The sequence below is a fragment of the Gossypium raimondii genome, chromosome 13 (assembly GCF_025698545.1).
Source record: "Gossypium raimondii isolate GPD5lz chromosome 13, ASM2569854v1, whole genome shotgun sequence".
Lineage (NCBI taxonomy): Eukaryota > Viridiplantae > Streptophyta > Magnoliopsida > Malvales > Malvaceae > Gossypium > Gossypium raimondii.
The window spans coordinates 39,016,942-39,031,444 of NC_068577.1; the positions used below are offsets into that span (position 1 = coordinate 39,016,942).

The 14,503-nt window shown below is 33.9% G+C and overlaps 1 protein-coding gene across 1 annotated transcript; it reads left to right on the plus strand.

The window, feature by feature from the left end:
* The first annotated feature begins 991 nt into the window (after positions 1-991).
* Positions 992-1,631, plus strand: LOC128036184 (uncharacterized). The gene is made up of 2 exons (XM_052627092.1): positions 992-1,014; positions 1,244-1,631. Exons 1-2 carry the CDS (start codon positions 992-994, stop codon positions 1,629-1,631), a joined length of 411 nt encoding a protein of 136 aa, XP_052483052.1.
* Positions 1,632-14,503: the final 12,872 nt, after the last annotated feature.

Genomic DNA, 14,503 nt, shown 5'->3' on the forward strand with positions numbered 1-14,503 from the left:
CGAGAAAGGTTGGGTTCCTGGCAATACCAGCGTTATAAAAGGTTGAAGAATAAAATTAAAGGGCTGGAGAAGGAGATTAGCAAGCTCATTGATGGTCCCACGATGAGAGATCAACAAGTTAACACAAGAATGCTCGTGGGTAAATTGGGCCATTTATATGACGTGGAGGAAAAATATTCAGCGCTTAGGGCACGCTCCCAGTGGCTGAAGGAAGGGGATAGGAATACCCACTATTTCTATGTGCAGGCTTCGAGTCGTAGAAAAAAGAATAGCATTTAGAAACTTAAAGATGCGTATGGAGACTGGCATGAAGATAAAAAAGTGATTTGCAACATTGCATGGAACTACATCAATGATCTCTTCAAGACCACTATAAATTTGGAAGATGCGAGTGATTTACGTGATGTTCCCGAATGCATTATTGAGGACATGAATAGAAGTTTGAACAGAGAGTTTAATGATGAAGAAATTTTAACGGCTTTTAAACATATGGATCCTCGTAAGGCCCTGGGGATTGATGGGCTCTCGGGGAGCTTTTTCAATGATCATTGGCTTACAGTGGGTAAAGATGTGCTAAGCTTGTGTCATGATATCCTTAAGGGCAATTAGAGTATCAATTTCATTAATGAAATGTTGTTTGTTTTCATCCCTAAGATTAAGAATCTGTGAGAAATGGCTAACTTTCGTCCAATTAGTCTTTGCAGGGTGATCTACAAGATTGTTTCTAAGACTCTTGCTAATCGGCTCAAAGATGTTCTCCCCTTATGCATTAGCCAAAATCAAAGCACCTTCATTGCTAATCGAATGATCCACAATAATTTTTTAGTCCCCCATGAGCTCATGCACTACCTCCGTAGCTCCAAAAATGGTCCGAATAAGGGTTGTGTGGTCAAGCTCGATATGAGCAAAGCTTACGATCGAGTGGAGTGGAGCTTCCTTGAGAAAGTGCTGATAAAAATGGGTTTTTTCAAATGAGTGGGTTAATAAAACTATGGACTGTGTTTGCACTGTCCGGTATAGAGTTAAATGTAACATGACTCTGTCCGAAATCATTACCCCGAAAAGGGGTCTCCGACAAGGGAACCCTCTATCCTCTTATCTATTTCTCCTTTGCATGGATGCTTTATCCCGTATGTTGATTTATGCCCAATAGACTAATAAAATTAAATGCATCCAGGCTAGTAAGGATGGTCCTATAATTAACCATATCTTTTTTTGCTGACGATGCTCTTTTGTTTGTCAGGAACAAACAAAGTGAAGTGGAGGCGTTTACAAAGATCTTGGAAACCTTTGAGAGGATTTCTGGCCAAAGCATCAACTTGGATAAGTTAATGGTTTACTTCAACCCAAACACTCCCATGTCACAATGCACGACTTTAAGCAGCTTACTCAAGATGAAGGTGGTGACCAAGCTTGACAGATATCTTGGTCTCCCAATCTCGATTGAAAAGAAGAAGCCGGTTGCCTTTCAAAGTATATTAGATCGTGCTGCCAGTAGGATCAATAGCTGGTCAAAGAGATTATTGTCAAATGGTGGTAAGGAGATTTTAATCAAGTCAATTCTTCAGTCAATCCCTACATATGCACTCTCGGTGTTCTTTGTCCCTAATGGCGTCCTTAAAGAGCTCTAGTCCATGATTTTCTAAGAGTGATGGGGGGGAAAGGATAAGAACAAAGGGTGGAATATGTTGTCTTGGGACCGGATGTGTTTTCCAAAAGGCATGGGGGCCTTGGTTTTAGGGACTTAAGGCGTTTTAATGTGTCTTTGTTAGGCAGACAAGTGTGGCGGCTCATTAGTTGTAAAGACATGTTATGCTACAGAGTTCTAAGCGTAAAATATTTTCTGGAAGGTGATGTTCTCCATCCTAAGCGGATTGACAAGCCCTCGTTTACGTGGCAGAGCATTGCTAGGGTTGCTAGTATACTGTATGAGGGATTCGGTTGAAATGTAGGCAGTGGTAGTAAGATCGATATTTGGCACGACAATTGGGTCTTTGAAGGGCTATCTAGTGATTCTATTTATCTCAACAGAAAGGAGGTCTAAGAGAATAAGGTAAGAGATCTGCTGAATGATACGAAAGATGGTTGGAACGAGAGACAGATTAATGAGATCTACGGTGATAATTTGGGGGACCAAATATGCAAAATCCTCATTCTTCATAATGGCCCTAATGACTATCGTATTTGGTTCCATAATCCCCTTGGCTCATATTCCACCAAGTGCGCTTACTCCTGGCTGACCCTGAAAGCATGTGGGGTTTGGCCCCTATCGGTTTTTCTTGAGGCTTACGTGGAAATTGCAAACTCTACCGAAAATCAGAATTTTCTGCTGGTGCCTGGGGCACGACATCCTTCCTACATAAGAGAAAATTTTTGGCATTTGGACAGAGATCAATAGCATTGTTCTGATATGTGGGATTGAAAAGGAGACCCTCCTTCATGCGATGAAAAACTACCCAAGGGCTTGGGCGGTGTTGGTTTATGGTGGCCTAATGATAATTTGCTGGAGGGAAGCTACTGTCGGTGTGTGGATTGATTGAAGACGTGGCTTGTATGCTGGACAAGAATGCTTTTTTTGATTTCATCACGGTGCTTTGGAATATCTGGAATAGCCGGAATAATAGAGTCTTTCATGATATGGAGGAAGAAGCTAAAGTGACTTGGGAAAGAGCTTTTGCGTTAAGCCAGAATTTTCACATTTTCAACCTTTTGGAGAAACAGGTGCTCTCAAAATCGATTGTGGAGAAAGTTTGGAAGAAGCCAGGACATGGGTGATTAAAATAAATTTCGACGCCACTGCGAATGGTAGTAAGATGAGTTTTGGACTTGTGGCGAGGGATCATAATGGCTTTGTCGTCAACGGTCGGGCGGGTGTTATGGATAAGAATGTAAAAGGGGAATGGGCTGAGCTACATGCGCTGGAAGAAAGTATTAGTTTTGCACGGACAAAAAAATTGCTAAAGCTGGAGTTTGAATCTGACTACGTCAACTTGTAAATAGGACGAAAGCTGACTTTTCAACCATGGGCCACCGAATTCAGGAAATTTTTAAACTACTGGATCCATTTTCTAGCGTTAGCTTTGTTTGGGCCTTGCGCTGTTGTAATAAAGTGACAGACTATCTTTGTAATTGGGCCATTATTAATAATTGTACCAACGATTTTAATATGGATTATCCGTTGGAAGTCCATGATATTATTTTAAGAGATGCAATAAATTGAGGTTGACCCTCGGGTCATTTTCTATAAAAAAAATGTCCATTTCATACCTAATCACCTAAAACATATAAGCACACATTAAAGGGATTCAAACATCATTCAATCATACATAAACATGCCATTTCAATCATCCTAAATTACCTAACCAATGTGCCATTCAAAGGCTTCATAATTGCATCAAACATCATTTACCAAATCAAGTCAACCTTACCTTATTTATTGTATAAAAACCTAGTTCAAATAAGTGCCAAAAAAAACCACAAATGACCATTATCAAGTCATGTCAAGCATACCAAAATAACCTTATATACATGCACTTATAAGTGACCAAAATGATATACTTTGGTAAGACATTTTAATTAGAAATTAACATAAACTTCCAAATCACCATTACATTACACCCTATACATTTCAACCACCAATTCATCTATACAAATATATACATGGACTACCCTAGGAGATACCCAAAATACCAACTTAGGTGGATAGTGTGAGCCGATTGAATGGTCCCTCCAAAATGTCAACAACGATTATCTACAAAACAATCCATAAAAATCGAAAAGCTTACAAAGCTTAGCAAGAGCATAGTATAACATTTAATCTAATTCAAATATATATAATTCATATACTATGCGTTTCAAATTTACCGGGTATAAACAAGGGCACGTATGTGCAATCAGGCGTACCGAAGTACAAATAGGGGCACGTATGTGCAATCATGGGTACCGAAGTACAAACAGGGGCATAAATGTCCAAACAGGGGTACCAAAGTACAAAAAGGGGTATGAATGTGCAATCAAGGGTACTGAAGTACAAACAGGGACACGAATGTGCAATTAGGGGTACCAAATTACAAACAGGGGCACATATGCGCAATCAGTGGTACCGAAGTACAAACAAGGGTACGAATGTGTAATCAGACAATAGTTATACATAAACATTTTATCTAAAGAACGATAATATAAGATTACAAATAGAATTTCATTTACATACTGAAATACTATGAACTTACCCACGATTTGATTTTCGGTCAAATACGTAGGGACTATTCTGTTATTTTCCCTTTTCCTAGATTATTGTCTCTCTGATTCAAATCTTGATCTATATAATAATCAAACACAATATATTAATATCATACATATTTCACATTTCATTCAATTTATATGACCTTTAACCTTTCTTTAATTAGCAATTTTCTCAAAACTTTTACAACTTTTACAATTTAGTCTTTTAACTCGATATTCATCAAATTGGCCATTTTCTAAGAACCAAATTACAAAAAATATTCTAGGCTCTTTAAAAGTCCTATTATACCTCAAATTCACTATCAAACCTTGAAATTTTGACATTTAAACAATTTAATCCTTAAATCAAAATATAACAAAAATCATTTTACAAAACAACCAAATACCAAAATCAAAGCTTCAAACACATAGTTATCATCAAAAACATTCAAGATTCATCAATGGAAACTTCCAAAATTTTTAATAGATTCAAAAACGAAGGTACGATTTAGTTGGACCTAGTTGCAACGATCTCAAAAATATAAAAAAATACAAGAATCAGAACTAGAATAAGCTTACATGCAAGCAATGAGAATGGTCGAACCTAGCTTGATAAAAATGGTGTTCTTTCACCCTAATTTATTGGTTCCTTCATTTGTGGAAGATGACAATATTATTTTACTTTAGTTTTATTACTAATTTACAATTATACCCCTTTTTATTTAACATACAACTAACTAATTCAACATGTAAAGCAGTCCATTTGACCTTAATAAGGTCTAATTACCACATAATTCGTCCATCCTTTATTAATTAATCCATCTATCTCCTATAATTCAATTATAACTAGATTTTTCCATATTTTGTGATTTAGTCCTTTTTCTCAAATTAACTAAGTAAACGATAAAATTTATTCACCAAAATTTAATAAAACTCTAATGACTCAGTAAATATTCTATAAATAACCTTTCCGAGTCGACAAAATATAAATTTTTGTCCTGAAACCACTATTCCGTCACACTAAAAAACGAGTTGTTACAGTTCTGCCCAGTTAGGAGTAAAAATTATAGGTGCAGAGATAAGTTTTTCTTTTGTTACCTCAAAAGCTTTGATGTAATCTTGATCAAATATAAAAGGTGTCTCATTCTGAAGAAGTTAATTCAATAGTCTACAAATGTGAGCAAAGTCTTTTATGAATCGCCTGTAGAACCCGACATGTCCCAAGAAATTTCTCACTCCCCGAATTGTTGTAGGATTAGGAGGTTTTTTTATAACTTCAATCTTTTCTTTATCTAGTTCCAAACATTTTATTAATATATGATGTCCTAGAATCAATTCAGTTTTCACCATGAAATGACATTTTCCCAACTAAGTATCAAATTGGTTTCTTCACATCTTTGTAAGACATTTTCAAGGTTATCTAAGCATTCCATAAAAGAATCTCCGTATACTGAGAAATCATCCATAAGTACATCCAAGCCCACTCCCAACATATCAACAAAAATGGCAGTCATACATCTCATAAATGTCAGTAGGGCATTACATAATCCAAATGGCATTCATTTTAAAACATACATGCCAAAAAGACATGTAAATGTGGTATTTTATTGATCATTATGGTGTATTAGAATTCGATGATATCCGAAGTATCCATAAAGGAAGCAATAATACACCTTTCTAGCTAATCTATCCAGCATTTGATCAATAAAATGAAAAGAAAAATGATCTTTTTTTGTTGCATCATTTAGTTTCTGGTAATCAATGCATACTCTCCAACAAGTGACTATTCTTGTTCGAACTAATTCATTCTTATCATTCTCAACCACTGGTAATCCCCCTTTCTTCGAGACACGTTGTATAGGACTAACCTATTCACTATCAAAAATTGCATAAACAATACATGCGACTAGCCATTTAAGTAATTCTATTTTTATCACTTTTTTCATAGCCGGATTTATCCGACATTGTGCATCTACCACATACTTTTTCCCATCTTCTAAACTGATCTTGTGTTGACATAGTGCATGATTTAATTCCCTTAATATCGACGAAAGTCCACCCGATGGCTTTTTTATGTGTATTTAATACACTTAATAATGTCTCTTCTTGCTTAAAACTTAATCTTGAAGCTATAATTGCAGGTAAAGTGTTTTGCTCCCCCAAATACCTATACTTCAAATGTTCTGGTAAGGGTTTTAATTCTAATTCCAGTGATTTGATAATGGAAGGAACCATTTTTGTTGCACTGGAAATTATTTGTTCTGGTTGTTCTCTACTTTGTCGCCACCAATCAAGTTGAAAAGCTATCTTTTTGTTTTCTTATTATGTGAAATTTGTCCAAATTCTCTTCTTCTAATTCCTATTGATCATGCTCAGCCAAATCTGTTGTGATTAACTCCAGTTTATTGTGCTCTTGCTCTTTTGGCTTAACTTTTACTAGCTTTACATATTCCAATTCTTGGTGTACGCCCCAAGTAAATCCATTCTCACTTAATTTTTACAATATTTCCATGACTTCCTTTCCCATTTTAGTCCAAATACTTCCCCCAGTTATAATGTCAAATTTTTGCCTGTTCTGATTATCCAATTCATCATAGAAATGTTGGATTCAGACTGCAAAGTGTATGCCTTCGGCCAGGACTGATCTAAGAATTGCTTTAAATCTTTCCCAAGCTTGCCCTAAAGTTTCAGCAACATGTTGTTTCAATTTAAATAATTTCTCATAAGTGTTGATTACCTGAGTCATAGGCAGAACCCGACAAAGGAATAATTGTACAAAGCCAATCCATGTAGTGATTGTATTAGATGGGAGTGCATTTAACCAGGCTTTTTCCTTTCCGTCTAACACGAATGGAATTAATAATAATTTAACAGCTTTTGATGGACACTAGAATACATGACGGTGCTGCATCCATGTTCATACTGCCAGAGAAAGGCTATAGGATCCTCTTTTTTATAATCATTAAACCCGACATTATAAGAAATCAATGTTAGTAACGAAGGATTCAATTCAGAATGATGACTATGAATGATAGGTTGGGTAATACTAGGTCACAACCAGTTCACATAAAAAAATGTTCCTCACGTTTGTATCATGCTATTAAGGTTACTTATCATACACAGAAAGCAAATATTATTTCATCAACTTCCCTTGTAAGTTGTTTCCTCTATCACCTGTAGAACTTAGCTATTAGCCTTCTTGGATACATAAGTAACTTTATGAATATTTCCTTATATCCTAGAATTAGAAGAGAATAAAAATAAAAGAAATGTTGATAAATTTGAAATTTAAAAATGTATCTATAATTTACATATTTCCTAATTATTCTATTAAATGCAAAGACAAAATTAATCTAGTGATGTTGTCTCACTGACAACGACGCCAACAACTTGACTGCCTCTAGACATACTAATGTACAAAGTGTGAATACTGCTATAAAATATATGGAATTGAGGCATTTTTTGCAAGTATTCGATTCAAGTTGTAATATAGTTACAACGAAGTAGGTAAGTACTCCGAGAATTGTACCCAAGGGAGGCAAGTACTATATTAATTCTAACCTAAACACAAATAGATCGAATTAGTACTTTAAATAAATCATATTATTATAAAATAGAAGTATTTTGGGGGTTTTATAAATAAAGGAACAAAATAACATAAATAAAAAGAACATAAGAAAACTAATTTATAAACTTTATCAAATCTAGCTATGGGTTATTAGCTCACTTTGGTGGTTATAACTAATTCCTATTTTGGGTTTCTATTCAATCAACTAGTCATTAACCTAGCAGGATCTCTCAATCTTCCACTAAACTAATTAGTTAGCAAGAACTACTTATCTCTCAACCTCACAGTCCAGACCAATTTAGGGCTAAGGTGTTCACGGATAGGTCATACTAATTTTGCGTTAATTTCCACCTAAATGACTTTCTAGGGTCGTTAAGCCTAGGGTTTAAGTTCTTCCTCTCCCAAACAACTGATTCATTAAGAAAACCCTACATAGTAATAAATTAATCACATCTCCACTCCCTAATCCCTCATAAGAAGATTAATTCCTCATGGATCTCATAAACACAACAAACTCGACAAATAAGATATGCATAAAGAATAAATCAAGTGCAAGATTTAGAGAATCCTAAATTGTATTAATTGATGTAAGCGCAGAATCCACAAGATTTGGTTTGAATTTACAAATCAGCTTCTCCAGATAACACAAAATAGAAAAGAACTTAAATAAACCTAAAGCCTAAAGGAAAGGAAAAACTAAAGACTAAATTTACAAAGAAAAACTTAGAATATCAACATTTTTCCTTTAACAAGTGTTTAAGAACCTATTTATAGAGTTCGGGTTGCCATTATCCTTAACCCTAGGTCAGCTGACGCTCTCGTGTTTAACGTTTAATGTTACGGACCAAAACACCCTTGGCTCGTAAGTATTTTCTGTATAAGAATGTCGCAACACTCTAGTGCTTGTGTCGTAACATCGAAGGTAGTATGCTCAGGTTTAGGTTAGCTTCAATGGTGTGTACGACACCAAAGGCAGTATGTCAAATCTTGCATTCTGCTCCCTATGTTATGACCTTGAATCCCCCGTGTTGCAACACAACGACCATTATTGATTTCCTATGCCCTTGTATTTTCTACTACACACTCACTAAATATGTTAGCTTGCCTTTAAGCCTCATTCAGCCCCTAAGGTCAATAAAAGACTCAAAATAAACTTTTTTATTGAATGTAGACTAAACTTGTAAAAACTTTATTAAAACATAATAAAAGTGCTTGTATCAAAAAGTAGTTTAATTTACTACACCAAATTACGGCAGATCATCAATCTACAGTTAACATCGAATTGGATTCGTCGAAAGGGAAAGAAAAAATCATAATCGTTGATGAGTAGTTTAGAATTTCGGTTTGTATTTCTATGATTTGGGAACACTTAATTTTCCACATGCGTATTCCATTTTTTATTATATGGTATTCAATGTAAGTTCTTGAAGATTACTTGAATCAAATTGATGTGATTGAGGTTGAATATCGAAATACTGTACTAAATTGAATAAAGTGCAAAATTTTTGTATTACTAGATATGTGATAATTTATATGAACCTATGTTGAATCATGTTATATATGTTATGAAATTGTTAAATGTTAATGGATTGCGAATATTTGAATGTAAATTGAACTATATATATTGAATCAGAATTTGATACCATATTCCTTGTTCGGACCGAGTTAGATATAGTTGGCATGCCATAGGGTCAGGTTATTGATTAAAAATAATCGATGCTGAACAATTTGGGGTGGTACATTATATACTTGATTCATTGTTGTCGGGCAATCTGAAGTGATGATTTATTTCGATTAAGAAAACCATCATCATCGGGCAATCTGAGGTGGTAGTATATATTTCCATAGCGTTATCAATGTCGGGCAACCCGGGGTGATGAATCTATGTATCTGTTTCTGAGCTCGTGTTCCTTACTATGATTATACACTTATATATATGATATGTGATATGGTATATGCCATGGAAATATAATATGCGGTATAAATCAAAAACGAGCCCTAGGGCCGGTTGTGTATTAATAAGCCAATAGGCTCTGAAATAGAATGGAATGTGGTATGAAGTAAAATGTACGTGTATATACATGCATGGGAAGGATGAAAAATGAATGAATATGATTGTAATTATATATAGTGATTGAAATGAATCTAATGATCTATGAAAAGGTTAAGAATTTGATAAACTTGTATGCATATCTAATGAGTTAGTATATAAAATTAATTGTATACTTTCCATTATGTAAATGAAAGTTTGTTACATGAATTGGTAGAGAATTAGATTAGAATTTGAATGTTTACATGTTGAATAAGTTTATTTACTTTGTCTTATATCATAGATCTATCACTGAGCATATTTGTTTAGTGTATGATATGTTGAATAAGTTGAGAGGATTACTCAACATCCAATAATCGATTTCTCAACAAATTTTGTTTTTTATTTATTTCTATTGCCGGTTGGCATGTACATAATAGGTTGAGTTATATTGAATTTGGTGTATTAAAGATGATTTATGTTTGTTATGTATATATATATATGCAACTTAGATTTGCTCTAGCTTGATTAAGATATGATATATGAAATGTTAATATGATTAAAATGTTATGAATGAATATATATATATATGCTTGCATCTCTTATATCATGAATGTTAGATTAGTTTATGAGAATGATTTGATGATTAGAAGTAAATGATGAATAGAAAAGGATGCTTATCTCGTATAAAAGTGTTATGACTCAATATTGAACCTATAGGTATTGTATATTTGGTTAAAATGAGGTAGAACCTACAAGTGATGAATTTTAATTGAATTGAAAATCAAAGCTGGAATTTGAAAGATATAATAAATTAAATAAAATGCAAAACTTTAGGAAAATTGTACAAAATGAATAAAAGATGTTACAACATGAAGTGAGATGTTTTATAGTTATAAAGGTTGATAATGTGAAATAAATTATCATATAGATCAAGAATTGAATCAACCGGATGATTATCGAGGAAAAAGGGAAATTTATGGATTAGTCCTTGATCTTTTTTCTCTTGTTGTTTTCATCTGGTAAGTTCATACGGTATAACCAAGTCCATATTGTTGTTGTGTTATGTTTAATTATGTAATGATGTTTTATTAATAGTTATGAATTGTGATATAAATTGAGGTTAAATCCCGATGAACTTAGTAAAAGTCTCATACACAAGGTTACAAGTTGATGCTCGATGGTACTGAGCTCCGGCATTTGTTGCAGGCTTGATGGGACATGTACATTAACCCCTGGCCAGGCTATTTGTTGTGTAGGTTTAACTCAAATAGGTAAACAAACACTTATTTTAACTTGTGTACTTAGTTCTTTTACAATGTTTCATCGGGTAGAAATAAAGGATAGAAATGTGAATATATGAATTTGGTGTTGGCAAATGAATGAACTTGATATGGATATGTGGTAAAAATTGAATTATGAAGGAAATATGTACATTTTAGTTTATATGTATGGTTTTAAGTTCTAAACCTTACTTATTTGATGATGTTGTATTCTACCTATGGGCATTGCAGTACGGTGCCTTGGTGTGGAGAAGATATCGCTCTATCAAGCAACCTGCTGTGGTGTAGTTACTCGTGTATCTATATATTATTGTTAGTTCATCGGGATAACTACTAAAAGAAAGTACATTGATTGACTTCATGAGTTTCTTGGAATGATATGTTTGTATGACTATTTTAATGTTAGGTGAAGAAATTGAATGAATGATGAGTATGTGTTTAAAAGTTGTATGGAAACAATATCAAAATATCTGGAAAGTTTATAGTTTATATGTATGAAATGCTCGTTTTATAAATATGACTTGTGCTGAAAATGCTATATATTTAAAAGAAAAAGATATTTGATTGTGTATGTGATGAGCTCAGAAGAATGTGCTTATGAATGGCTATGATCAATCGATTAACTTGATTCATACATTTTATAGTTTTGACTGAATGATACTGTTATGTATCGTATTGAATGGATTGGGAAGATTATGTTATTTGATTCATGATATACTCACTTTGCTTTTGTAAAATTCCTTACAGGAAATCATATTTAATTAATTATATTACTTTAATTAAATGTGATTTGAGGTAAAACAATAGATTATGTACCTATGAGCTTATTATGCATGTTAATGCTTACCCTGTTTTATTTTTCCTATCTTCTATAGTTGCTTTTTGGCGAAACTTGGCTACCGGATCATCTGCAAAGCTCACACTATCTAACGTCTCTTTTGGTAGTCTTTTATTAATTTGCCCAGTTATAAGTGGCATGTAATAGATGTTAATATCTATATGTGTTTGAAGCTGAATTTAGCCGATTTGACCTTTTGTGATGTATATATGTATATATGTGCAACTACTATTGTAAAGTTGATGATGTGGTTTTGCTTAGTTAAATGGTACATATGTCCAAATGATGTGAAGGAATGTATGCTTAATCTGAATATGTACTAGTTACTGAAAGGAGATAAAAGAATGAATGCATATATATATGTACAATATGTAAAAGAGAATGTTTGTATTAGCTTGATTATATACGGTGCTAATAGTAGCATATCGGTTAGGCACTTAGGAATGTTTTCAAGTCATGTTTTGAAAGAAATATGCATGTTTTAATAGGTAATGAGGTTGATTGAAGAATGCATTTGAGGTCTTATTAAATGTTGGTGGAAACTACACATTTTTGTGATTTTTCCTGTACACACAGTTTGACACACGATCGTGTGTCACACACGAGTTAGTGACACGGCTGCGTCCTCTGTTGATTTTGGATTGCATATTTTCCACATGTACATAGATGGTTACACGGCCAAGCCACACGGCTCTATGACCTTTGTTTACTAAAATTTTCATTTATTTTGTAAAGTTTTCAATTAAATCCTTATTTGATCAAGGTTTGTTTAAAAGCTTTCATATGCTCGATTGAGATTGAGATTTTATTATTAATCATGTTATACTTGTAACCTGAAATGTTAATTGTTTGAATTGAATGTTAAATGTTGGATTTTAGTTGTAATTTTTTTGTTATTTGACGTGGCATCCTATAGCTTAGGTCCGATGGCCGAACAGGGTAAGGGGTGTTACATTTATTGGTATCAAAGGTACGGTTTAGTAGATTCTAGAACTGAACATAGCGAGTTAAGAGTCTAGAAATTACTTGCGACATATAACGTGCGATAATGTGATGCTTTTGATCTAATCTAACCTTATTTTCTTATAGATCTAAAAGATGTTGATCGATTCTAATTGTGTCATTACCGATGAAGTTGAAAGTAATGTCCCAGCTCCCGGGTAAGGAGTGAGTATATAGTGTGCCAATTTCGCAGAGGTCAAAAAATGAGGTAAAGAATGCCACCTCAATAGGTCATTGGTATAATGAAATTTTTGTGAGCCAATCATACGACTCTGCAACCTCCACCCCTTATTGTGCTTCCCCCGGCACACCTTGGTCCTAAAAGTTCCACTATCATAAGTGTACATAGACCTCCCATAGATAAGATCTGTAAATGTGGGGCCGATGAGTTTAGAGGAAAGACAGATGACAATCTAGATAGAATTGAATTCTGGTTAGAAAATACTTAGAGAATATTTGATGAATTGGCATGTTCACCTGATGACTACTTATGATGTTCAGTATTATTGTTGAAAGATGAAGTGTATCAGTGATGGTATGATATTAGCCATTGTACTGAAAGAGAAACTTAGTTGGGAAGTTTTTCTAGACTAATTCAGAACGAAATATGTTAGCAAACGGTACTTAAACAAGAAAAAGAAAGAGTTTCTCGAGCTAAAATAAGGAAACAAGTTTGTATCAGAATATGAACAAGAGTTTGTATAGCTTAGTAAGTATGCTCGCGAGATTGTACCAACTAAGGAAGAAAAGTGTGTTTGTTTTAAAGATGGACTAGATGATGAAATCAAAATACGGTTTTAGCAACGGAAATACAAGAATTCATGGATTTCTTTGATCGAGCGCAAAAAATGGAAAAGATCTGTAATAGTAAGAAAAAGGCTAAAATGAAATTTTGTGACTCTAGTAAATGAAATGTATCTAAATCAATTTTAGCTCCACTCTCAAAGAAACTAAAAGAACTTTTTGTCGCAATGTCACATCATCTAGATTCACAGGAAGAAATAAGTCGAGACATAATGATTCAAGATTCTAATCAAAACTAGTAGTCAGTGTTGGTAGTGTCCATAATGATGATAAATTTTTTTGTGATCATTGTGGAAAGTTCCACAGGGGTGTATGTTGAGTTATAACTGGTACCTATTTTTGATGCAGATCTACCGAACATTATTATGAGATACTGCCCAAAGAATTTAGGCATTAATGAAAAACAAATTGATAGATAGATGTTCGTTTCTCAGAGAGGCAAACAGCCAGGATAGAGCAGTAACACTGGAACTACTCGAGATGAGACAAAAGATAAGGCAAATAGATCTAAGACTAGAGCATCTACTAGAATATATGTCGTTTGAGCGAGAGAAGTGGTTTCTACCCCAGATGTTATACCTGGTACTTTTCTCTTTTTGATATTAATATATATATATATGCCTTGGTAGACTCTGAGCTGACTTATTCTTATATTTGTACTATTTTAGTATGTGAAAAGAATAGTCTAGTAAAATAGACTGAATTTGACGTTAAATTAACTAACCCATTGGGTTAGAATGTCATAGTCAAATCGATTT